This window comes from Neovison vison, chromosome 13 (assembly GCF_020171115.1).
Source record: "Neovison vison isolate M4711 chromosome 13, ASM_NN_V1, whole genome shotgun sequence".
NCBI lineage: Eukaryota > Metazoa > Chordata > Mammalia > Carnivora > Mustelidae > Neogale > Neogale vison.
The window spans coordinates 48168535-48194189 of NC_058103.1; the positions used below are offsets into that span (position 1 = coordinate 48168535).

Genomic DNA, 25655 nt, shown 5'->3' on the forward strand with positions numbered 1-25655 from the left:
CTATATTGTAATCGTGAATACACGTGATGCACATTTCACATTTCCAAAGGTTTCTTTTGTTTTTTATTTTATTCTTTTTGCTCATCCCACATCCCGGAATGAAGAAGGCCACAGCATGACAGTGCAAAAAGGATGCAGGGACTTCAAGCTCTCTTTAAAATGACATTTTTCTTTGTGCTTTTATGTTTCTTATTGTTTTTCTGTGCACTACTGGCTTTCAAACATGCTTTGTTATGGAACTCTTTTCACTTTGTGTCTAATGTACTAAAATACTGTTATAGTCTTTGTAATGTATATTGTCTCAAGAATAAAATGAAATGTGGGTCTGGGGATGCAAGATGGCTGTGTTTAACAGCATTGTTCTAGTTGTATCATTGACTCTTACATGTATGGTGGTATGTTTTCAATAGTGTAACAAGATTTTGGAACACGTGTTTTGAAAAAGACTTGCAGAAGGCATGATTCATTTAAAAGTTTTAAAGCCTTGTTCAGATTCTATAAATTCATTTCCAAAGTGGGATATGAGATTCAGCTTTAAAACTCCTTGTTTTCCAGTCCTCACTATGCTCTAACCTGTGAATAGGAATTTTAAAGTGATCATTGGTGGAAGCTAGGCATAAAATTCAGCCATGAGTTGGAAGGAAATGATTCTTTTGTATGTGAATTCATCCCAGAGTAAAATAAAGTTACCAAAAGTAAGGACATATTTTACAGTTTTGTTTTTGACTCAATCATTAGTCCTTTTTTTTTATAGTAAGTTGCTGTATTCCTTCTAAAATTCTTTTAATTCAGTGTATTATCCTTCAATTGTTTTAGAAGTTATGTATAAACCTTTCTGAGTTAAAAAAAATTAAATGATTCCCTCTAGGGGATACCCGAGTGCTCATTAAAAATACATTTGCCAATTCAGTTCCAACACCACTTGAAACTAGAGGTCATACACCTTGGAATATTTTAAGACCACACTTCTTCCTCCACCCAACCCAGCTTCTCATGGGATCCAAATCTTGAGGAAGGAGGGTTGGGAAATTTTCACAGGTGATTCTAGTATGCACCCCCACTTAGGTGAGAGGAATCGATGTAGTAAAATGATCTAAGAAGATGAAGACATTTGTTTCACTACATTTAGTTTATGCCATTATTAAAAATTATCAGATGTTTTATTAACATACAGGTTACATCCTAGGTTCAGTCCCACATATGTGTATCATTTAACTTAGGCTCAAGTCACAACAAACACCTTTTAGTTACCACCAGAGTTAGAGGTGCATGAAATAGTGTTACAGAACAGAGTTTTTATCAAGATCCAGTAATATCTCCTCACTTCTCACATTTTTCTTCTTTATTTATTTATTTTGCTTCCCTCCAGCCCCAAATATTTCCCCTTTCTAAACAGTAAGCCCTCTGTTTAGTACAGAAACTTTAGTGGAAAAGATTGAGTTTGGGGGCTGAGAAAAATTTAAGCTAGTTTAGAATCAATTGAAAGAGGATTTATTAAATTGGGGGGGCAGGGGATATACTTTTCATTTGGGAAAGGGCAAGAGAAAAGCCTTTTTATACCCAGCAAAGTTAACTAATATAAAACGGGCTTTGGTTTTTCATGAATCAGGCCTCTGGTGACTCATTGCAGCTGGTGTTTTTTAAGTGTATACAAATACTGTTTATCCTCCTGGTTGCTGCTTCATAGCTTTGATGTGTAGTATCTCTTTATAGGATGCAGCTTTGAGCCTCAGTCGGCACCTTACTCTCAGTTAGGCAAGTACACCTATATCGTGATTGTCATCTTTGACTTGTGTGGTTGGCATGCTCAATTTCCTCCACCAAATAAATGGCAGCAGCTTATTGTATGTCAATAAAATTGTCTGATTGTCATGAAAATCTCCCATTAGAACACTTTCCCCTATACTTAGAAAAGTGTATTTTTAAATCTTACACCTAAAAGAGGATTGCATTCCCCCCCCCCCGCAGTTTTCTTATACATCAATGCAGAGCACTCTTTATGAGTGCTAATGTGGGTTAAGGTACAAGTCAGACTGACAATTGTAGTGTTTGTAGTGTTTGAAATCAAGCCCTTTTTTGGTATGAGTCTATCAAAAGAGACATGTTTTCTTATCAATGTCAATTTTGCTTCCTGTTTCTCTCTCCCATGCCTTTCACTTGGAATGACAACAGTTGACATTAAAAAGCTGTTGGCAGGTATGGAATAACCTTATTCTGTTACAAATAGCAAAGACCAAAGTGCATGTGAGATGGCTCACAGGTTCAATAAATCAGCAATGACATCTCTCCAGAGTGTGTTATTGGTAGGCGGCATTTAGAACTTGGGTCAGAACGATGCGTGCAAAGATGTCATTCTCTCTTCACCTAATGTCCAAAATACCTACTGCTCCAGCAAAATAGTTTACATGTTAGTGTTAGGAGTAACATGCAAACTGTTATTTTTAAGGTACGAAGGAAGCAACCCGTCTCACGTCCAAAGTCACACTCATGAAAATTATTTCATGTTGCCAATAGCTTTGCAGCCTTTGAGCTTCCACTAGCGCTGAGAACGTTTTCAAAAACGATTAGATGTCAACACTTCTGCCGAAGGGACATTTCCTGGTTTCACTCAGTGTGTTTTATCCCTCCTCCATCTAGGACTGTAGATCCTAGCCTCCCTGCCTCAGGGTAACACAGGCATCTTAGCGCACCCTCTCCCTTTATGTCTCCGGTGTACTGTTGTCCCAGTCACCGGGTGAAGGGACTTGCACCTTCCAAAATCGATGCCACTTCACTCCCGGATCACCTGGTTGGGAGTGCAGTCTGAGTCAGGTAACCCCTGCTGAATCGGTCTTGTGTCCTCCGTCTGCTTCTGGGTGCAGAGAGTACCACCTCCCAGGATGTGGCCCCTGTCTGCTCACTCACAGCCCCCTGTGGCCCCGGACACCTCGGCACTCCTTCCTGCATGGCAGCATGAAAACGGGACACGACACTCCTCCCCCGTGCAGGGGCGTGTTGCACTGCACAGAGCTCTTCGGGTCAGCCTCGGTAACCCCACTCCCTTCTCTTGTTCCCAGTGGCCTGGTTTGCTTTCGACCCTGGCTCGGCACACGCTGACATCATCTTCTCCAATGACAACCTGACAGTGACCTGCAGCAGCTATGATGACCGGGTGGTGCTGGGGAAGACCGGCTTCTCCAAGGGCGTCCACTACTGGGAGCTAACCGTGGATCGCTATGACAACCACCCTGACCCTGCCTTCGGCGTGGCTCGCATGGACGTGATGAAGGATGTGATGTTAGGGAAGGATGACAAAGCTTGGGCAATGTATGTGGACAATCACCGGAGCTGGTTCATGCACAACAACTCGCACACCAACAGGTACCCAGCAGCCCCCAGACTGAGCCTTCTTCATGCTGGCTTCTGGTAAAAAATGAGAGCCCAAGTTCAGAGTCCTATTAAATTGACAACATCCGGGCAGCCAGGCAGGTGGTCTCCAGTAAGTGACGCAGGAGTTCTACTACTCTTACCTGAGTCCTTCTCAGGGGTTAATTGATGGATTGATGGATTGATTGATTTTACGTTTGCATAATGCCAGAGATATGAGCCCTTTCCTAGGTCCTTCACCATGGCTAGTAACTAAGACTCCCCATGCATATCTATTCCAGGAAAATATCCTAGGATCATAAAATCCAGACCTACAACTTACCAGGAGAGCCTTTTAGTTTTTCTGAACCTTTGTCTCCAAATCTGTCCAATTGGGCTAATTATATTTTTCCAGATGGGAGTGTTCTCCAGATTAAATGAGGTATGTGAGAATGCCTCACATCGGAGGCAGTGGAAAACAGAAGCCATTGTTCTTCTTGTTAGGATTATTATCAATACCACTGCCCAGAATAGAAACCATGCGTTAAACTTAAATCTTACAGATACCAGTTTAGATAGCTTTAGAATTTGTAGGACTCTCCTATTACCGTATAAATTCAGAACGCCCAGTTTTCTGGGGAAGGAGAATGTAGTCATCTCCTTAGGTTTGCCTCTAACACCAAAATATAGGCAATTATCATTTAACCCGAACTCTATTTTTTTCCCTAGACTTCCTTTATCATTTGGTTTGTGTAAGTAGAGAGGCAGAGGAAAGCAAGTCTAGCAGTAGTGCCCTGGTGGACTCCACTGTCTCAGTTTTTTCTGGAAGGTCATCACTGCTCCTTCTCTGGTCAGTAGGATTCCTAGGACCTCCACTTCCCATTCCCTTGGACATTTTCTATACACACCCATCTGGGTGTCTGTTGTTTGCTCATAATCCCTTACAGTGAACACACATACCACTTCAGCCTAATATCAAATCCATTCGGGTGTCGATAAGTGGGCATCTTTGGTGGTTTACATTTGGGGGAGCCCTCAGTCACTAGAGTCATCATACCATTCCCCCCTGTACCCACTTACTTTTCCCTTCTAGCTTCTTTATGTTGGAGTAAAGGAGTAAATAATAACACAAGGGTCACACTATGCAAAGAAATACATTCTTAAAGTTGAACGTGTCTGCTTGCGTGCAAACTGTGCTCTCATTGTTGAAGTTGTGAATTAACAAGATGCGATTTATAAACCTGTCCTTTGATGATTATGGACAGTCTGTATTGTACATGCTGGGGGGAAAGAACAACACTTAACCTGTTTCTGTGCTCTGCTGAGATGAGGATGAAGTTCAGTGTTGGCAGACCTCAAAGATCAGGGTGTAAGGCAAATCTGACCATCCACGTTGATGACTTTTGTGAAAGCATCTGTTGAAACATTAGACATAATTTGCTTTAAAATGACATTTCAATGAAGGTTCTTTAAAACCACTCCTCCATTTTCCACAATATAATTGTTTCACTTTGCAGGGGAGAATCCTCTCCAATGTTGTCATTTTTTAGAGAGCCTTCTCAATTTAAACTCAACATGCCCAGAGCTAACATCTTTCTGGAATGAGTTTTTTCTGTTAAATCGGTAGCATACGGCCCCACATCCCATTTTTCATGCATATGCTTTCGATTCAGCTTAAGTGCTTCTTTATTTTGACTTTCAAATTAAGGCATTTTGGAGTTGATGTTTAATTCACACCATTTGTGCCAAGTGCACGACATCGCTGCAGACGGAGCTCTGATAGCCCAAAGCCGGCTTTTTCTCTTAGACTTGATCGATTTGTTTTCTGCTGAGGAGGCTCAGAGGTAGAGGCCCTCTGGGAATGAGTTCACTCTCAGCCATCAGAGAGCAGCATTGTTCAAACTATATTCTCTGCAGGGGGCGCTATCTCCCCCAAGGGAGAGAAACTTGGTGTGGGGGGGGGGGTTAAGCAAAAAATCTTACTTTTTATTTACAAAGCACAGATATACACACAACACATAAACAAATACCCAGTGTATCTCTGGTATTAAAACAATGTGTGAGGAAGGTGACAAGGGAAAAAAAAAATTTTTTAAACGCTCCTGGGGTGTGGGGAACAACATTTTTAAACAGGTTGAAAAATACAGGTTAGTACAAAAGGGTTTGTATAGTTAGTACAAAGAGGGGAGCTTCTAGAATGATGACAAGTGAAACCCAGTTGTTTTCTTTTCCTCCAGAACAGAGGGAGGGATCACCAAGGGGGCCACAATCGGGGTCCTCCTCGACTTGAACAGGAAAACCTTGACCTTTTTTATCAACGACGAACAGCAGGGTCCCATAGCCTTCGAGAACGTGGAAGGCCTGTTCTTCCCGGCGGTCAGCCTGAACAGGAACGTGCAGGTAAGCGCTGTGCCCCCGCGCCTCCCAGCAGCTTCTGCCCGCTCTGCTTCAAAGGCTGCCCGCGGGTGGTACGTTAGCCCCTGAGAGAGGGAAGCCAACCGTGTAAGGCCCAGACCGAGACCCGGAGGAAAGGAGAGGGGAAAGGGATCAACGTTGACAACAGAGATGATTCCAGATCAGCATCAGCCCCTTCGTTAAGCTTGGACACAGTCTAATTCACAGCAAGTGGGCGATTGGAACTCAGTTCACGGTTTGCTCTTGACTGGCCCTGAGGCCTAGTTTCATCCCTAGTAGGAAAGAAACTCTTGAACCAGCTGGTTTGAAAACAGATGGAATGACTTATGCAAAGCTCCATGAGTGCCCGAGAGGTGAAGGTATGAGACGGAAGTATTAGCACCATTATCAGAAATCCTGAGCATCTTCTCTGCACTGTTCCTCTGCTCTGTTAGGTGCCACGGGGATTAGAAAACAGTCCCTGCCTTCGGGTTACTTACTTATGATTTACTGCAAAGAGCCAATAGGTTCTTCTCATACATGCATTCAACAAATAACTACTGAGTGCCTTTAATATGTCAGGCACTGTAATTACTAGAAGTATTGTTGTTTATCAGTGAGAACAAAACAAAAATCTTGCCCTCGTAGAGCTCACATTTGAGTTATGGGTAATAGAATAAATAATAAGCACAATGACAATGTTAATGATATATGAGCTAGAAGACAGTAAGTGCAAGGGAGATGAGGCCAAGGGCAGGGCGAGGGGCTTGAGGGTGGTAGGGAGGAGAGGGCAGCTGCCATCTCAGCCAGGGTGCTCACTGTGGGGTGGGCCTTATAACAGCCCCCAAGTGAGCTGTGCCCTGGAGGGAGTGAGGGGTGTGGAGCTTCCCAGGCAGAGGAAACAACCGGCACAAAGTTGCTGAGGCATGAGGGGCCTCATGGGAGCGAGGCAGGGCCAAGGGGCCAGGGCTGGGATGAAGATCAGAGTCATGGGGTGCCCGGTTGCTAGGCTGGGCTTTCCCTGCCCCTCTCAGCTGGAGCTCTCATTATCAGCTGCTGTAAGATGCCTAGGTCGTGGGAATCAAAACCCTCCAGGTGATCTTTGCTCTGTTCAAAACCATAGTCTTGGGAGCTTAAAAACAAAAGAAAAAGAAAAGAAAACAATTGTTGTTTATCAGTGTGTGCAGTAAAAGTGATTGCAACCCAGTGACCTTTGCCCTTCTCTCTTCCTGCGACTAGATGGGGTTTTTCTGGGAGGCTGAAATCTAATCTCTCAGAGTTCAGCCTCTACATTGGATGAAAGGAAACCATAAATTGCCCTAGACGTGAGTCTTAGAAAAACCTCCTTCAAAGATTTCCACACATTGCAGCTGTTTCCCCTTCCAACGGATGTTGTACTCAGTGGTTTTCAGTGTTTTCCAGGGTGTTCTGAGTATCTTTAGAGAAAGACTCTGGGGCTCGGGAGACAGGTACGAGAAGGGGAAGGAGAACAGTAGAGCCTGAGATGCTTCTGGCCTCCTCCATGCCGCTGTCCATCAAGATGCGAGGCTGCTCGGGATCCAGGGAAACCGTACCCCTGCCCCTGTCTCTTAGACCTGGGAATCACCTATTCGTTCCCCAAACGAAAGGCTCATCCTAATCGGAGTTACTAGTGGACACGTGATAAGAGAAGGGTTCTCCGCTCACCGGTTCTCTATCCGTGGATTCGGCCTTGTCACTGCGCCCTCACCAACAGGCTTTTGCTACCTGCAGATCAATGCCTGTGTCTTCAGTCAGAAGGAACACAGCCTTCCCAGGATCCTTAAAAGAGGCAGGTGGATAAGAACCACATTATCAAGTGTCTCCAAGATTTGGGAACCCCCAACCGTGGCCAGGCTCTTAGCGCAGGCAGAATTCTACTAGAATTCTTCTTTAACATCTACTAGAATAGACGTTAAAGAAAGGGAACAGGTCCCCCATTGAACTAGGAACACAGCCGCTGTGCCCCGGGGAGGGGCTCATGCAGGGAGGGTTCCCGCGGTGCTTCCAGGACTCACAGTCTCCTCCCCCAGGTCACGCTTCACACCGGGCTCCCAGTCCCTGACTTCTACTCCAGCAGAGCATCAATAGCCTAAGGATGGGCCGTTGGAGGCGCCAGCTGCTGGTCCTACCCTCCGTCCTTACCTCCGCCTGGGAGAGCGACAGCACCTGATGGGATGCTGGAGAGCTGGAAGCAGAGGGGGAGGAGGAGAGAAAAGCTGGTCCCCACGCCTTCACACCCCACAGCTCCGCTCCGCCCCTAACTTTCCGACCTCTCTCCGGCTCTGATGCCTGCGATCACTTCCGCCTCCCGCAACTCTAACCAACGGAGGACCTAGGCTGCCCACCATGTCACTTAGTTTCCAATCCCAGGTTTTGCTCTTATTTTACATAATTTTTTTAATGTAGGTGAGTTATATTTTGTTTCTTTTCTGATCATGTTCTTGGTGACTTACTGAACTGTTACTGCCAAGAGAATATCCCCCTGATAACCTTTTTCTTAAGCTTTCTGACAAAGAGGTTGTAGAGAGGGGTGGGGAAGAATGCGTTGAATTTGGAGTTTGCAGTTTGCCTCCTAGAAGGTTCTTGCTGTTACCTCTCGTGCAGTGCTAGCCCTGCATAGCTAAACTTTGAGAGGTAGGCAGAGTGAATGCAGCATTGAGAAGTCTGACTATCCATTGAAGCACAAAAATAATAGCCATATGGCTACACAAAGGTTCACAGCCCGCAGGATCCTTAGAATAGCTGGGTTATTGGGAGAGGCCAGAAACCCTGGTCATTGAATCAAACTAGGAAGTCTCTAGACTGGGGCAGACCAGGGGTTTATGATTTGGTTCATTTATTTAATACAAGTTTTTAACTGAGAACCTACTATGGCCCAGGCACTGTTCTAGACAATGGAGACACAGTGGTGAACACACAGGTGTGGTTACTGCCCTTCTGGAGCTTAAATTCTCATAGGAGAGCAAACCAAAAATATGACAATTACAAATTCTTTTACAAGTACTAGAAAGGAAATAAGGAGCAACGAGGCTCATTGGCAAGATCTCTCAGTTTCCCAGGAATGATGCTAAAAATCTACCCATTCTGGCCGTGGCACCAGAAACATACCAACTCAATGCCTTTTCTGCTACATTATTTTAATTATGGTACCTGCTGCCATTCATCATAATTATGGCAGAAATGATGTCAGCATTCTTATTTGTTAATGCTGCAATGACACTAAGCCTTAAAAATGAATGTGAAAAAAACAAACAGCGACCAGAGAGAGAACCCATTTTCAGTAAATGGGGGTTCTTAATTTGCAGTCCATGGCATCCCCATTCTCAGGATAAACTCACGTGTCTCCATGTATATCTGTGCCTGTTACAAATGACAAATCCATCCACTCTGCTGCCATTCACAACCTAACTTTCTGGAGTAGTTCTAGTAATGTGTGGAAGAAAATGAAATTGTATGTCATTGCTCTGACTGATAGCAGAATGATAATTCTTATTACTTCTCTATAGAGACAGACTTACACGGTTACCCTTCTGATTCTTTTGTTTGACATGCAGTTTTAGAAAACGTAGAACATGGAAAGAGGTTCTGATTAGTTGTCTAAATATTTGCCAGTGAGCCAAGAAATTCCGCATGAAAAAACAAGAATAACAGATAAAAGAGAAGTGGTAGGATGGGGAAGCTAACAAACTAAAGTTTTGGCATAAAGTAAGATATGTAAATAGCTAATTATTTCCTTCTGTGCTTTATTTAGCTCATCTCTATCAGTTACAGTGTTTCTCTGGTTACATGTACCTAATTTATTGGATGGGTGCTATCCTGTATACGTCCATCTTGGTTTCTTGGCTACAGAAAAACTCTGTTGCAGGACAACACTAGTTTGATATTTGATTTACTCTCCAATGAGACTCGATGGCTGGGCCGCTGTAGACTCATAGTTCCTCTTGTTCTTTATTAAATTCATCCTGCTGAGTAGATTTCTAGTGACTTGTAACACCTAGTTTACACAGAATTACCATTGTAGATGCATACAGCTATTGTACTAGAAAAATGGATATTTCTGGTGTGCCAATAAAAGATTTTTATGAGAGAACATCATATGTCTCTTTAAAATTCTTGGGTTTTGCCTGTTTGGGATAACGATTCACCTTTGTCCAAGAGACAGGTTCTCAGGCAAGTTTGACTGGAAAGTCCCCTAGAATTCATGAAAGTTCTTGGTCCTCACCTGATTTCCCTGGGAGCACAGACACTGTCTCCCAGTAGTACCCACCTCCTGAATCTTGGCTAAGTGTGAAACATCTGTAGTTTAGATGCTGTTTGGGTATTTTTCCAAATCTTGGGAACTTACTTTCACAAACCTCCTCCTGAAAAACCCGTAAACTTGTACTACAAAGTATAATGTCACTGCCTTTTTCAAACCTGGTTCCTTTGACATTTCTTTGAATGACTGAACAATGTACTTGTTTTCAAGTAATCACACTGGGGATGTCTGGGTGGCTCAGTCAGTTAAACATCTGCCTTTGGCTTAGGTCATGACCCCAAGGTCCTAGGACCCTGCTCCCTGCTTAGCAGAGAGGCTGTTTTTCACTCTGCCCTTCCCACCTGTTTATGTATTCTGTCTCTGTCTCCGATAAATAAATAAAATCTCTAAAAAATAAGTAAATAATCACAACAGTACTGATCACCTTTATATTATCATTACCCCTTATCTATTTCTTTTTGCTGACTTTTATTTATTTATTTTTGTCTGTAAATGTTTATTATTTTCTTTTTATTTAAATTCAATTAATTAACATATAATATTAGTTTCAGATGTAGAGTTCAGTGATTCATCAGTCTTATATATTACCCAGTGCTCATTACATCATGTGCCCTCCTTAATGTCCATCACCAGTTACCACATCCCCCCACACCCCTCCCGCCAAGCAACCCTCAGTTTGTTTCCTATGATTAAGAGTCTCTTATGGTTTGTCTCCATCTCTGATTTGATCTTCTTTTATTTTTCCCTATTTCCTCTATGATACTCTGTTTTCTTTATTTTATTTTTTTATTTAAATTCAATTAACTACCATGTCATATATTATTGGTTTCAGAGGTAGAGATCAGTGATTCATCAGTCTTATATAACACCCAGTGCATATGACATTATGTGTCTTCCTTAATGTCCATCATCCAATTACCCAATTCCCTTACTCCGTCCCCTCCAGCTACCTTCAGATTGTTTCCTATGAGTAAGAGTCTCTTATGGTTTGTCTCCATCTCTGATTTCATCTTATTTTATTTTTTCTTGTATGATCCTCTGTTTTGTTTCTTAAATTCCACATATGAATGAGATCATATGATAAATGCCTCTCTCTGATTCATTTATTTTGCTTAACATAATATCCTCTAGTTCTGTCCAAGTCATTGCAAATGGCGAGATTTCGTTTTTGATGGCTGAGTAATATTCCATTGTAAATATATACACCACATCTTCTTTGTCCATTCATCTGTTGATGGGCTTTTTCCATAGTTTGGTTATTGTGGACATTGCTGCTATAAACATAGGGGTGCAGGTGCCCCTTTGAATCACTATGTTTGTATAGTTCAGAAAAATACCTAGTAGTGTAATTGCTGCATCACAGAGTAGCTCTCTTTTCAACTTTTTGAGGAACCTCTATATTGTTTTCCAGAGTAACTGCACCAGCTTGCATTCCCATCAACAGTGTAAGAAGGTTTTCCTTTCTCTACATCCTCACCAACATTTTTCATTTCCTGACTTGTTAATTTTAGCCATTCTGACTTATGAGTTAGTATTGCTTTGTATTTCCCTGATGCTGAGTGATGTTGAGCAGTTTTTGTTGTTGTTGTATCTGTTGGCCATTTGGATGTCTTCCGTGGAGAAATATCTGTTCATGTCTTCTGCCCATTTCTTGATTGCATTATTTGTGTTTTGGGTGTTGAGTTTGATAAGTTCTTTATAGATTTTGGACACTAACCCTTTATCTGTTAAGACATTTGCAAATATCTTTTCCCATTCTTCAGTTGTCTTTTGGTTTTGTTGACTGTTTCCTTTGCTGTGCAGAAGCTTTTTATCTTTATGATGCCCCAATAGTTCAGTTTTGCCTTTGTTTTCCTTCCTTTGGAGATGTGTCCATCAAGAAGCTGCTATGGCCGAGGTCACAGAGGTTGCTGCCTGTGTTATCCCCTAGGATTTTGATGGATTCCTACTCACATTTAAGTGTTTTATCCATTTTGAGTCTATTTTTGTGTATGGTGTAAGACAATGGTCCAGTTTCATTCTTCTGTATGTTGCTATCCAGTTTTTCCAAGAGCATTTGTTGAAAAAACTGTCTTTTTTCCATTGGATATTCTTTCCTGCTTTGTCAAAGATTAGCTGACCATAGAGTCGAGGGTCCATTTCTGGGTTCTCTATTTGGTTCCATTGACCTATGTGTCTATTTTTGTACCTGTACCGTACTGTCTTGATTATTACAGTTTTGTAATAGAGTTTGAAGTCCAGGATTGTGATGCCACCAGCTTTGGTTTTCTTTTTCAACATTCCTTTGGCTATTCAGGGTCTTTTCTGGTTCCATACAAATTTTAGGATTCTTTGTTCCAGCTCTGTGAAAAAAGTTGATGGTATTTTGATATGGATTGAATGTATTGATTGCTCTAGGTAGCATAGACATTTTAACAATATTTGTTCTTCCAATCCATGAGGCATAGAATAATTTTCCATTTCTTTGTGTCTTCTTCAATTTCTTTCATGAGTGTCCTATAGTTTTCTGAGAACAGATCCTTTGCCTCTTTGGTTAGGTTTATTCCTAGGCATGTTATGGTTTTTGGCACAATTATAAACCAAACTGACTCCTTTATTTCTCTTTCTTCTGTCTGTTAGTGTATAGAAATACAATTGGTGTCTATGCATTGATTTTATATCTTGCCCCTTGGCTGAATTCCTGTATGACTTCTAGCAATTTGGGGGTGGAGCTTTTTTGGGTTTTCCACATAAAATATCAGATCATCTGCAAAGAGTGAGAGATCGACTTCTTTTTTGCTGATTCGGATGACTTTTATTTCATTTTGTTGTCTGATTGTTGAGGCTAGGACTTCTAGTACTATGTTGAACAGCAGTGGTGAGAGTGGACATCCCTACTATGTTCCTGACCTGAGGGAAAACTCTCAGTTTTACCTCTCTGAGAATGATATTCACTGTGGGCTTTTCATATATGGCTTTTATGATATTGAGATATGTTCCCTCTATCCTTACACTGTAAAGAGTTTTAATCAAGAAAGAATGTTGTACTTTGTCAAATGCTTTTTCTGCATCTATTGAGAGGATCATGTGGTTTTTGTCAAATGCTTTTTCTGCATCTATTGAGAGGTTCATGTGGTTCTGTCTTTTTTTAATTAATGAAGTTTATCACATTGATTGATTTGTGGACATTGAACCAACCTTGCAGCCCAGGAATAAATCCCACTTGGTTGTGATGAATAATCCTTCTAATGTACTGTTGGATCCTATTGGCTAGTATCTTCATGAGAATTTTGGCATCTGTGTTCATTAGGAATATTGGTCTATAATTCTCCTTTTCAGTGGGGTCTTTGTCTGATTTTGGAATCAAGGTAATGCTGGGCTCATAGAAAGAGCTTGGAAGTTTCCCTCCATTTCTATTTTCTGAAACAGCTTCAGAAGAATAAGTATTAGTTCTTCTTTAAATATTTGGTAGAATTCCCCTGGAAAGCCATCTGGCCCTGGACTTCAGTTTGTTGGGAGATTTTTGATTACTGCTTCTATTTCCTTGCTGGTTATGGGTCTGTTCAGATTTTCTATTTCTTTCTGGTTCAGTTTTGTTAGTTTATAGGTCTCTAGGAATGCATCCATTTCATACAGATTGTCAACTTTGCTGGCGTATAGTTGCTCATAATATGTTCTTATAATTGTTTGTATTTCTTTGCTGTTGGTTGTGATCTCTCCTCTTTCATTCATGATTTTATTTATTTGGGTCCTTTCTCTTTTCTTTTTGGTAAGTTTGGCCAATCTTATTATTTCAAAGAATAGGCTCCTAGTTTCATTGATTTGTTCTATCATTTGTTGTTGTTGTTGTTGTTGTTGTTTCTATTTCATTGATTTCTACTCTGATCTTTATTATTTCTCTTCTCCTGCTGGGTTTAGACTTTCTTTGTTCTTTCTCCAGCTCCTTTAGGTCTAGAGTTAGGTTGTGTATTTGAGAACTTTCTTATTTCTTGAGAAAGGCTTGTATCACTATGTATTTTCCTCTCAGGTCTGCCTTTGCTGTGTCCCACAGATTTTGAACAGTTGTGTTTTCATTATCATTTGTTTCCATGAATTTTTTCAATTCTTAATTTCCTGGTTGACCCATTCATTATTTTTTTTAAGTTTTTATTTATTTATTTGACAGAGCTAGATCACAAGTAGGCAGAGAGAGGGAGGAGGAAACAGGCTTCCTGCCAAGCAGAGAGCCCAATGCGGGACTCGATCCCAGGACACTGAGATCATGACCTGAGCCGAAGGCAGAGGCTCAACCCACTGAGCCACCCAGGCACCCGACCCATTCATTCTTTAGTAAGATGTTCTTTAGCCTCCATATATTTGGGTTCTTCCAAATTTCCTCTTGTGATTGAGTTCTAGTTTCAAAGCATTGTGGTCTAAAAACATTCAGGGAATTATCCCAATCTTTTGCTACTAGTTGAAACCTAATTTGTTACTAGTTGAGACCCAGGATATGATCTATTCTGGAGAATGTTCCATGCGCACTCAAGAAGAATGTGTATTCTGTTGCTTTAGGAGAGAATGCTCTGAATATATCTATTAAGTCCATCTGTGAGTGTGTCATTCGAAGCCCTTATTTCCTTACTGATCTTCTGCTTAGATTCTGTTCATTGTAGTGAGTGGGATGTTAAAGTCCCCACTATTATTGTAGTTTTACCAATGTGTTTCTTTAATTTTGTTATTAATTGGTTTATATAATTGGCTGCTCCCAAGTTAGAGCATAAATATTTAGAATAGTTAGATCTTCTTGTTGGATACACCCTTTAATTATGATATAGCATCCTTCCTCATCTTTTATTACACTCTTTGGTTTAAAATCTAATTTATCTGATACAAGGTTTGCCACTCCAGCTTTCTTTTGATGTTTATTGCCTGATAAATGGCTTTCCGCCCCCTCACTTTCAATCAGTTCTGCCCTTGCTGGGCCCTTGCTCTGAGAGCAGTTGCCCAACTGAGCTGTGGTTCGTGGTTTATGGCTACCCCGAGCTGAGAGCCCAATCCTGCGATCACTGATGGCAGCCGGCTTCCCCACTCAAATGCCTGGGAGCTCTGCCACACCCAGGTACCCCTGGTCTTCCTATGACCCTAGGGAGCCTGAGACCACATTGTCCCCCCTAGTGTTCCTCCCCACTTCACCACCTGAGTGCCTCTTAGGCAGGGACACCCCCCACTGCAGCAGATTTCTAAAAGCTCCAATTTTGCACTCTGCTATAATACCACTTTCCGGTAGCTGGCTAACAGAGGCTCCCTCCTTCAACAGTTTAGCTGCTCATATATCACCTCAGATTCACTTCTCTCCACCTCCTACCTTGCAGAAGGTCATAGTTTTTCTATTTGCAGAGTTGCAACTATTCTTTTCTTAGATCTCTGGTTGAGTTTGCAGGTTTTCGGAATAGTTTAATAACTATCTAACTGAATTCCTGGGACCAGACAAAACTAAAATCTTCTACAGCTGTGCCATCTTGGGCTTCTAGGAAGACAATCCATTATGCTTTGAAAAAAAAAAAAAAAAAGATTTGTTTATTTATTTTAGAGAGAGAGAGCACATGCAAGCAGGTAGAGAGGCAGAGAGGGAGGGAAAGAGAATCCTCAAGCAGACTGCCTGCTTAATCTCATAACCACAAGATCATGACCTGAGCCAAAACCAAGAGTCCAGTGCTCAACTGACTGAGCTACCCAGGCACCCTTGTCATTACCCTTTTAAAGTGAACTGGGGGGCTGTGTGTGTGTGTATGTGTATGTGCGCGTGCATGCATGTGTGTGTTTAAGGAAAACATCCCCTGCAAGCACCTGATCCAGGTTATGACCTCAGAGCAGCACACTAGGGGGCTGGCAGCTGCCCTTGCTCTGTGTACACCAGGTTTCCCCACATCTCTGTTTCCTTACCTGATACTTCCTTCTTCCTCCTCCATGGGTCTGCTCTGGTGGTTTTCTTCCCTTCTGTTCTCTACCTAAGGCAACACATTAGCCACTTTCTACTCTTCTCGTGGCACTGAGGTTAATGGAAATTATGATTCCTGGCATTGCCTCACAGGAATGATGGACTGATTTGCAAGATATCATCGTATTTTCTGGAAGTGAGGTCCTTTTTTTCTAACTCTAATGTGTGCATTAATCTTTTACTTATCTCTTCAACTCTCTGATAAGAAAGGAATACTTTCTGTTGAATCAGGATTTTTTTATCATGAATCAAAGAAACTATAGTTATTAAAGAAGTTCTCAGACCACACTACCTTCTAATTTATAGTAACATGCTAAAGACACCTGCATATATATTCAAATATATGGGCCAGCTACTTCCACTGACACTGGCATTTAGGGGAACCTGAGTCTGACATAATACATCACAGGTAACTGAGACTTCTTCAGTCTTGTCTTTATCCAAAGAACCAGCATTCTGGATACATACAGAATTTGAGGCACTGAAAAAGACTTAACAGTGGAGGCATCTAATTCAATGCACAGAAAAATCAGTCTAGCTTTTGGATGTATCATTTCTACCACTCTGCTACAACTATGCAAAGAAAAGCTTCAGGTACAGAACTAGATATCACAGAATTAATAGAGATGGTTGCATAACCTAGTGGTAGCACTAAAAATCACTGAATCATATACCTTGAAAGGGTGAGGAACCATGTTGGACATGACCACAGCTCTTCTTACAGCGTCCCTCCAACTACACCCAAGTCTGTTCCTATTTTCTCCAAGCTGTGCCCTGAGATAAAGCCTAAAGCCAAGGAAGGGTGTCAGGGACCTAGGAGCAGATCTCCTAACCCTACTTTTTCCTTCCCTTCCCATATTCCCTTGGCTGGTGAAAGGGCTTTGATTTGCTTCCTCTCCTGGTGAAGACTACCTCTCCATTTTGTTCTGAGCCTCTCTAACATGGCCTTTAACTTGCCCCTTTCCTGAAGTTCAGAATGGTGGAGAGAATAGAACACCTTTCTCCCATTAAGGAAGAAATTAAAAATAGCTCTTACAAACCCCCAGTGGTTATGTATCTTGCTCATATCTTTCTTCCTTCTCCTTCCAGGGAAAAATAAACATTCACCATGAAATCTGAAAGAATTAATATTTTGGTTCATTGTTCTTGCCCTTTTTCCCCTCAATATTTTTTTTCTAAAATTCCCTAATAATAAATATAACAAATTACAACTCCATTAATGAGGATGGCTGGATATTAAATTTTAATTGCCTGTTAACAGCTTGCAAACCATCTTTTGAAGCATAGCCACAATTTGTAATGTGTATAATAAATGAAAGCATAAAGCTGAAGAAACGACCGTGATGGGAGAAACTTCATGGAGGTATAAAACAGTGGTTTTCCACCCTGGCTAAAATCCTTGGTAAGGACATATGTTCAACCATGCATTTCTATATGTTCCACGCAAAGAAAGGGATAAGACATGAGATCATGCATACAAAAACACTTTGTGCAGTAGAGGTGAAAGACACGTTAAATGTAAGTATTCATTATTAAGTAACCTACACTCCCATTATCAGACAACCCCGAGAGGACTAAAGTGTAGTGACTGAGGACAGCATCTGGCAGCAACTGTCTGAATTCTGGTAATTAATAAAGGGGGGGATTTGATGGTGGCATCATGGACAGACTGCATACAAATGAATAATCCCTAACACTTCTGGCTCCAGGTTTTGCCAGCTATGCGCCCAAGTGCATGGGATAAAAACTCACCTACATTTTCCACACTCTAAAGTAGAGGTAACAATAGAATGGTTTTGAGGGTTCGATCAAATAATATGTGTCAAATATTCTGATGAGTGCTATGAAGTGTTAGGGATTATTCATTTGTGTGCAGTCTGTTCATGATGCCACCTTCAAGTCCCCCCCTTTATTAATTACCAAGATCCCAACTGAGTGTCAATAATGAGTCATATAATCATCTTCTCGGGAGACAATGCCTATCTATGGAACTTGACAAAATGTTAAATTCTTTTGTTAAATTAATGGAAGACTGTAGGCAAGAACGTTCTGAGCAAAAGCAGTAACTTGATTCATAAGACATGCTGAAATCTCTTTTAAAGTCACAATAATCAAAATGGCATACTATTACTAAATCAACCACAACTCAGAAATAGAGATTTCAATAGATATTGAACAGAAAAATCACAAAGGGGAAATGAAGCTTATTCAAAAATATTGAAAAATATTTGAAAAGTGGTTAGCTATTTGGAAAGCCAAACTATATTCTTAATCAAATCTATGTTCCAGATATTAAGGTGGTAATGTAAAATATTTAAAACTTTAATAAACCATGAGAGATTACAAATATTCATCTGCTCTTTCTCAAAGAGGCCTGAATCACTGTAAATTACTTTATGCAATAGGCTTATCAATTTTCTAAAACTCCTTTCCAACTTATATTTTACATTTAAATCCTTCCTTTGTTATCTCTACATATCATGCTTATCTATTCTCTTCTTTAATTAACTGGGCCCCTCTTTATCCTGTCTAAACCTACTTCTAATATCATAGATTTATTGTCTGTATTGATTTTTTTTTGTCATGCCATCATTTAACAAACTACTTTAACGAAAAGATTAAGGTATTGAATATGAACTACTCTGCACTCTGTTTCTGGACTGTATTTTCAACCTAGTAGTTAATGAGTTTATAATGAGCAAGTTGTCTCAAGTAAACGAGGATCCTAATGTTTCCTTCTTTAATGCTGATTCCCACATAGGATCTGTGAAAAGAACACTCCACTCAATTTTTCCCAATTGCCTGGTGGCTGTCAGATGTGAAGAAGTAAGTCTCCAGTCTTATCAGTTGGCAGGCTGAGAAGGATGAGCAGGTGAAGGTTAATCGTAGCTTCTCATGAGGTTGGTTTCATTGTTGGCAATACAATAACTTTGCAAATAAGTGAAATTTAATACTTAGGTATAGGGATGGGCTTGCTCAGAACTGATAGACCTGCAGAAAAAAAATCATACATATCTATCAGAAAGAAATCAATCTTAGAGACTTATGAGGATCACCCAGAACTCCACACCACTATTAAATTCCATGTCTTCAAGATTTCAAGTATTGAAACATAGTGCAGTTACCTCCTGCAATACACATACTGTGTGTAAGCTGTTTGTCTACCGTCCAAGTGGAAGGGACTTTTCCTCGGTGTTAAGAGAATCTGAGATCTGTTCTCCATGCCCTGGGAAGGGGTAGAGAGAGGATCCCACTGGATCAGATGAAGCACGGAAAACCCGTCCTGGAGCATTTAGGCTGCCAAATCAGGGACTCCCAGGGGACCAGAAAGAACGAGATACAGATTCAGGCTCATTGAAAAGGGGCATCAGATGCATCCCACATGTGCTTTCTTTCTCTTTAGAGGTCTCAAGTATCAGGCTTCACCTTAAGTCTCTTGTCAGGTCTTTGGCAGTAACTAAGGAAACATAATCCCTGAGACACCTTCCTAGAAGGAACTATCAAAGGTGTTCTTAAGGACAACAAAAGAATGTCCATTATTCCACAAAATGGATCTGACCCAATATGATATTCTTCATGGTCTGAAGCTACCTGAGGCTAGGCTATTAATAGCAAAATAATACCCTATTTTCTTCTTTCTCCAATGCAAAGGTTTTGTTGTTGTTGTTGTTGTTTTTCCAAACCTTAACATCTCTGCAATGAAGACACATTTCACTTGCGTCAAAAGAAACTCACAAGCTGCTGTTACGGCAGGTGTCTCTCAGCCTCCAACTGCACGGTGAAATCATCTGGAGAGCTTTAGAAATAGTGATACCAGCCTACTCAGTTAATTGGCTTGGGATATGACCTGAGAACATGGGATTTTTTTTTTTAATTGCCCACATGGGGGTGCCTGGGTGGTTCAGTAGGTTAAGGCCTTTGCCTTCGGCTCAGGTCATGATCTCGGGGTCCTGGGATCAAGCCCCGACTTGGGCTCTCTGCTCAGCAGGGAGCCTACTCTCCTCTCTCTCTCTCTGCCTGCTTGTGATCTCTGTCAAATAAATAAATAGACTCTTAAAAAAAAATAAATTGCTCACATGATTCTCATGGCCAACCGGGCTTGAGAAGGCAGAGGAAGAGAATGTGAGGCTGGCACAGACTCAAGAGTTTGCACTGCTGGTGCATTTGAGAAATTAATAAGACGTGGGGCTGGATCAGTTCATTGTCTGTTACTTCTGGGAAGTCATTTGCACTTGTAGGTGGTAAATTTATTTATTTATTTTTATATTTTTAAATTTTATTTCTAGTACAGCTAGCCTGCGGTGTTACATCAGTTTCAGACAGCTGGAAAACTTAAATTCACATCACAGTGATCAGTTTACAGGTCTTTTAGAAAATTACAATACAGAAAAAAATATACAATATAGAAAAATACAATATAGAAAAAAATGTACAAAATGTACAAAATTAATAAACATACGCTGTATGCAGTGACTGATAACGGTAAAAATCGCCAAAATTTTGAGAACAGATTACCAGATTTTCAATTGTTGGGAGCAATTGATGCGTTAAAAACTATCACTCAGATGTCCAAATCTGTCAAAAGCTTCCAGCTACTTCTCAGAAAAGCTCTTTACTTATAATTCAGTTAGCAGCAGCAGCAACACAATGTAGCCAAAAGGGAAATGCAAACAAACTAACAAAACCCCACATAACCCACAATATTCTCTGACATGTGTTTAAATGATTCTGCAGCATCACAAAGATGATACCAAGGTCCAGATCATCACCAGCAGTTACCATTAACGTTACTCGTAGCTGCCAATGGCCGTTCTCTACAGAGATCACTACATCCGTAGTCACGGATAGGTGTGACTATCATTCTGAAAAAGCAAACAGCATGTATTTGTGGAGAAAAATGTATGATATTATAACTTGGGTTTTTTAGAGTTGTGTTTATTTAATGTTGTATTTGGTTTTGATTTTCTCCAAAAGAGCTAATATGAAGTCCATGGTTCATTTTACAATCTCGGACAAAGGCTTCCTAAAATTGAGAAATACTCTAATAATATTGATAGTGATATACTGAACCTCGTTGTTTTCCATGCAATGTACAAAACTCTTACTTAATCTTCATCTTACTTACACACTTTAATTATTAGCATTTTAGAAATTATAAAATTAAAGCATAGCGAGCTTAAGTAACTTGCCTAAGGTCACACAGCAGGTAAGTGGTAGAGCAAAGATTTGAATACAGCCTAACTCCAGAGCCCACACTCTTCATTAACCTCTTGATTATAGGACACCGTGATCCCTCCACATACTGCGTACAACATACTTACTCACGTGATACATATTCACTGAGCACAGATTAAGCGCTAAATATGGGGAAACACTAGAGATACCAGTGAACAAAATAGAGAAGGTTTCCACCTCCTTAGACCTGATATTCTAATTGGGAAATGCAAATATAAATAATTAGATAAATGAAACTCAGCATTATTTAAAATACTAACCAGAAATGGAATGGGCTAATGAGATAGAAAGTTCTGGTGTGTCAGCAATTGCCTCTTTGAGAAGGTGGCATTTGGGCAGCAGAGCCATGAGTGATGGCAGAGGGCCTTGAGGTAGGAACAAGCTCCGTGTGTTTGGGGACCTAGACAGTGATGCCCTGCAGCTGACCTGTGGTGAGAGGGAGAGCAGTGCCAAGTGAGGTCAGGACGTGGGCGGGGCCAAACTGGGGAGGTTCCCACAGGGGGGACACCAGGGAGGAGTCTGGTTCCAAAAAAAAAAAAAAAAAAAAAAGGAATTTGACTCTGGGTGACATAAAGGCACAAAGAAAAGTTACTAGAATGATAGCTCAGAAAGATGAGGACCAGAACAGCTGTGGGTATCAAGGAGCAGGAACTGATAAGCAACTGGCCTTCTCTGGGCCACACAAAGCCTGCTCAAATGCTCCTAGTCTTTCCCAACTTTTTCTCTCTGCTCAAGATTTGATCCCAAAAAGACAGATGTGATTTTTGCTTGGGTTATCTGTCTGACTCCTAGCTGATAGAGGGCGGGACATCGTGACATAGAACCCAAACCACAGCATCCAACCCAAGGGCTGTTTCCAGAAAAGTGGGGATGGGTGCTGGCAGCCAAATGAGCAAAGGAAAGTGACAGTTATATCAATGCCGTGATTTGAGTGAATAAGGGCTGTTTAGGTCTGTGACTTTCATTACTGTGATGTGTTTTGTTTTGTCTGTTTTTTTACAAAAGCAAGTATTTTGGAAATAGCAGGAAGCAAGGAGGCTCCATTTCAATCTCTGCAGAGAATACACAGTGAAGGGGGATATTCTCTTCAGTATTGACGTTATGTCTCAGAATACTAGGTGTTCACAAATGATGGAGCCTGAAAAACAACAGCGCTTCCACAGCTCAGTTGAAACTGGGGCCAGAGCCAATGTTACATCTTTACATCTAATACATCTTTTCTAAGAAATGAACACAAGATATCACTGCCTCTAAGCTACTCAAAACTGAACAAGGAATTTTCTTCTCACAGTTTAAACATCAACATAGCTGATAAAAAATATATATATATTTTTGAAGATCCTAGGAGTGAATACATACCTTTGTCAACACTATAGGAGCACAAGAAATGCAGGGAAAAAAGTGCACCCAAGCGGGCACGTCCCATCCGAGGCAAGGATTTCTAGGGCTGAGAGCAGAGCAGCCCACACAGAAAAGAACCAAGTCACATGGAGGAAGAGACCCTCAGATGATTCTTCTTGAACCTGAAGGAAGCAAATTTGTCTTAGGAGGACCGACCCCTGCTCAGAAGCAGTTAATGGAAAAAGAGAAAGTGAAGCAACTTGAAAGAGACCAAGTCAGCAGAAGAACGGGACATTGGATGTGACGGTGACAAGCTGAGATGTGCCTTCTGTTAACCAGCTGGTGGTGAAAATATAAGTGGGTGATCAATGCCGAGGGCCTCAGGGCTCAGGAGAGGTCATCTGACATCCAGTAGCGCCTCAAATACCCAGAATATCAACAACCCAGCTCAGAGAAGAACTGCATTATTAAATTACAAAAATTACCATCTTTGCCTCCTTTATCCCAAACGAGAAGCCCACAAGCTAAGTAAGAAGGAAGATGATAATTTAGGACCAAAGACCCTATCTCTAAGCGGCCGCCAAAATAATCTAGATCCAGTGTAAATACAGAGAATGTAAGGAATGGTGCGGCCCAGTGCTCCCAAAATAGAATATTCCAGGCGTTGGGACTGTGCGCAGACAGTCTCTAACTTTGATATCAGGGGCCCAGGTTTAGAATACAGATGGCTCGGTTATGCACAGGAAAGCCGCAGCAACTCGAACAACCCTCGGACTCCAAACATACCAACCGCACCCCTTCTGCAAGTCTGCAAGCGCGCAGAGCTGTAGGCTGTGACAGACATCGCGAGAGCTGCCGCTCTTGTCAGATTTGCAGAAAGCACAGCCGGAGGTGCTGGTGCATCTAGGAAGAACAGGCATAATAGTTCTGACCTGCCCGTGGGAGCCCGGAAAGTGGTACATTGCTTGCACCTTTGGGAAGTTTTGAAAAATGAAGGTGCAAGCACTTCATCGTCATTTCTAAACACGAACTCCTTGTATAGACTGGTAAGACTTTTTTCTATTTCATGTGCCTCCTTAACTGAAGGGAATTAATGCAGTACATGTACTCATTAGAAAACACTAATTTCAGTATATACTATTCAGCATTCCCATTCTCACAGGGCCTATTTAAAATGAGAACTGGGGGCACCTGGGTGGCTCAGTGGGTTAAGCATCTGAATCTTGATATCACCTCAGGTCAAGATCATAAGGTTCTGGGATGGAGTCCCGTGTTAGGCTCTGTGCTGAGCATGGAGCCTGCCCAGGATTCTCTCTCTCCCTCCCTCTGCCCCTCCCTCTACTTGTGCTCTCTTTCCTCACCACCTCAAAAAAATAAAATAAAATAAAATTAGAGTTGAGTGAGCGACATGCTGATTGATTTTATCAGTATTCTGGACTTAACACATATCATTCATGTCTAAGTCGTGGTTAGCACTTTAGACATTTTAGAAAGCCTCTTGATACAGTGCATTGCTAACAGATAACTCTAGGTTTTGAAAGTCATATTTATAGATTTACTATTTATAGTATATGGCCTCCAGCATGTAACATGAGGAATTTTTTATGTCATTAATTGTAGGCTTTTTGACTGAGCCAAAACATACATAAAGGAAATAGAGGTACCACACCAGCTTAAATACCGATCAGTTCCTTTGTCTTCTGAGTCACTAGAAAGAGTCCTATGTTCATGAATATGGTTTGTTCTTGGTATATTGAAAGGCAAGAAGGAGACAAGATTTTCTGTTTACTTATCTCATGATATTATTTGAAGGGATGCCCAGATATCTTAATCAGAATTACGCTACACTTGGGATGCCTGGATGGCTCAGTCATTGAGCATCTGCCTTCAGCTCAGATCATGATCCCACAGTCCTGGGATCAAATCCCACATTGGGCTCTCTGTGAGCCTGCTTCTCCCTCTCCCTCTGCCTCCTATGCCCCTGTGTGTGCACTCGCACGCTCTCTCTCTGTCAAATAAATAAATAAAATCTTTAAAAAAAAAAAAAAGAAAGAAAAGAAAAGAATTACACTACACTTAAGAATCAGTCTCGGGTTACTTTACCCAAAAATATTTGGAATCTGAACTGCAAACTCTTGAAAGTTTCTCTCCTGGAGATTACTAACAATAACATTGTTTTATGGATGCATTTATGCCATCAGGTTGCCACTTGCCTTCAGTTTAGTTTTTTCCTTTGGTATTTGGCATGTCTTATTTTGTTGATTAATGTCTTTTTCAATTTAAGATGTTTGAGCATGCAACATCATAAAAACTGTGTATGAAAGACCAACAGTTAATATCTTCAATTGGGAAAAACTGAGAGCTTTTTCTCCATGGTCAAGAACAAGACAGGCATGTCAACTTTCACCATTATTGTTCAACTTAGTACTGGATGTCTTAAGCTTCAGCAATCAGACAACAAAAAGAAATAAAAGGCATCCAAATCAGCAAGGAAGAAGTCAAATTTTCAGTATTTGCAGATGACATGATATTCTATGTAGAAAACCCAAAAGACTCCACCAAAAATTTGTTAGAAATAATACATGAGTTCAACAAAGTCATAAGATATAAAATCAATGTACAAAAATATGTTGTATTTCCATACACTAATAATGAAGCAATCAAAAAAAAAAATAAAGGAATCAATCCCATTTGCAATTGCACTAAAACCCAAAAGATGCTAGGAATAAACCCAACCGAAGAGGTAAAAGATCTGTACTCTGAAAAATAAAGTACACTTATGAAAGAAATGGAAGAGGACACAAAGAAATGGAAAAATGTTCCATGCTAGTGGATTGGAAGAACATTGTTAAAATGTCTATACTACCAAAAGCAATCTATACATTTAATGCAATCCTTATCAAAATGCCACCAACATTTTCACAGAGCTAGAACAAACAATCCTAAAATTTGTATGGAACCACAAAAGACCCTGAATAGCTAAAGCAATCCTAAAAAAAAAAAACAAAACTGAAGGTATCACAATTCTGGACTTCCAAGTATACTACAAAGCTGTAATCATCACAACATTATGGTACTCACACAAAAACAGACACACTGCTCAAT

The 25655-nt window shown here is 40.8% G+C and overlaps 1 protein-coding gene across 3 annotated transcripts in view; it reads left to right on the forward strand.

Moving 5' to 3' along the window:
• TRIM9 (tripartite motif containing 9) overlaps positions 1-9850 on the forward strand; it is a 106137-nt gene extending 96287 nt beyond the window's left edge. Inside the window, exons 9-13 of one of the 3 annotated variants that reach the window (XM_044232158.1) lie at positions 1714-1755; positions 2173-2196; positions 3057-3360; positions 5583-5745; positions 7791-9850. In XM_044232158.1, the coding sequence (XP_044088093.1) occupies positions 1714-1755; positions 2173-2196; positions 3057-3360; positions 5583-5745; positions 7791-7853 (596 nt within the window). In that variant the 3' untranslated portion in view covers positions 7854-9850. Of the gene's footprint in view, positions 1-1713; positions 1756-2172; positions 2197-3056; positions 3361-5582; positions 5746-7491 lie in introns of all 3 variants that reach the window. The other 2 variants (XM_044232160.1, XM_044232159.1) reach the window with 2 other exon arrangements.
• The last annotated feature ends 15805 nt before the right edge of the window (positions 9851-25655 follow it).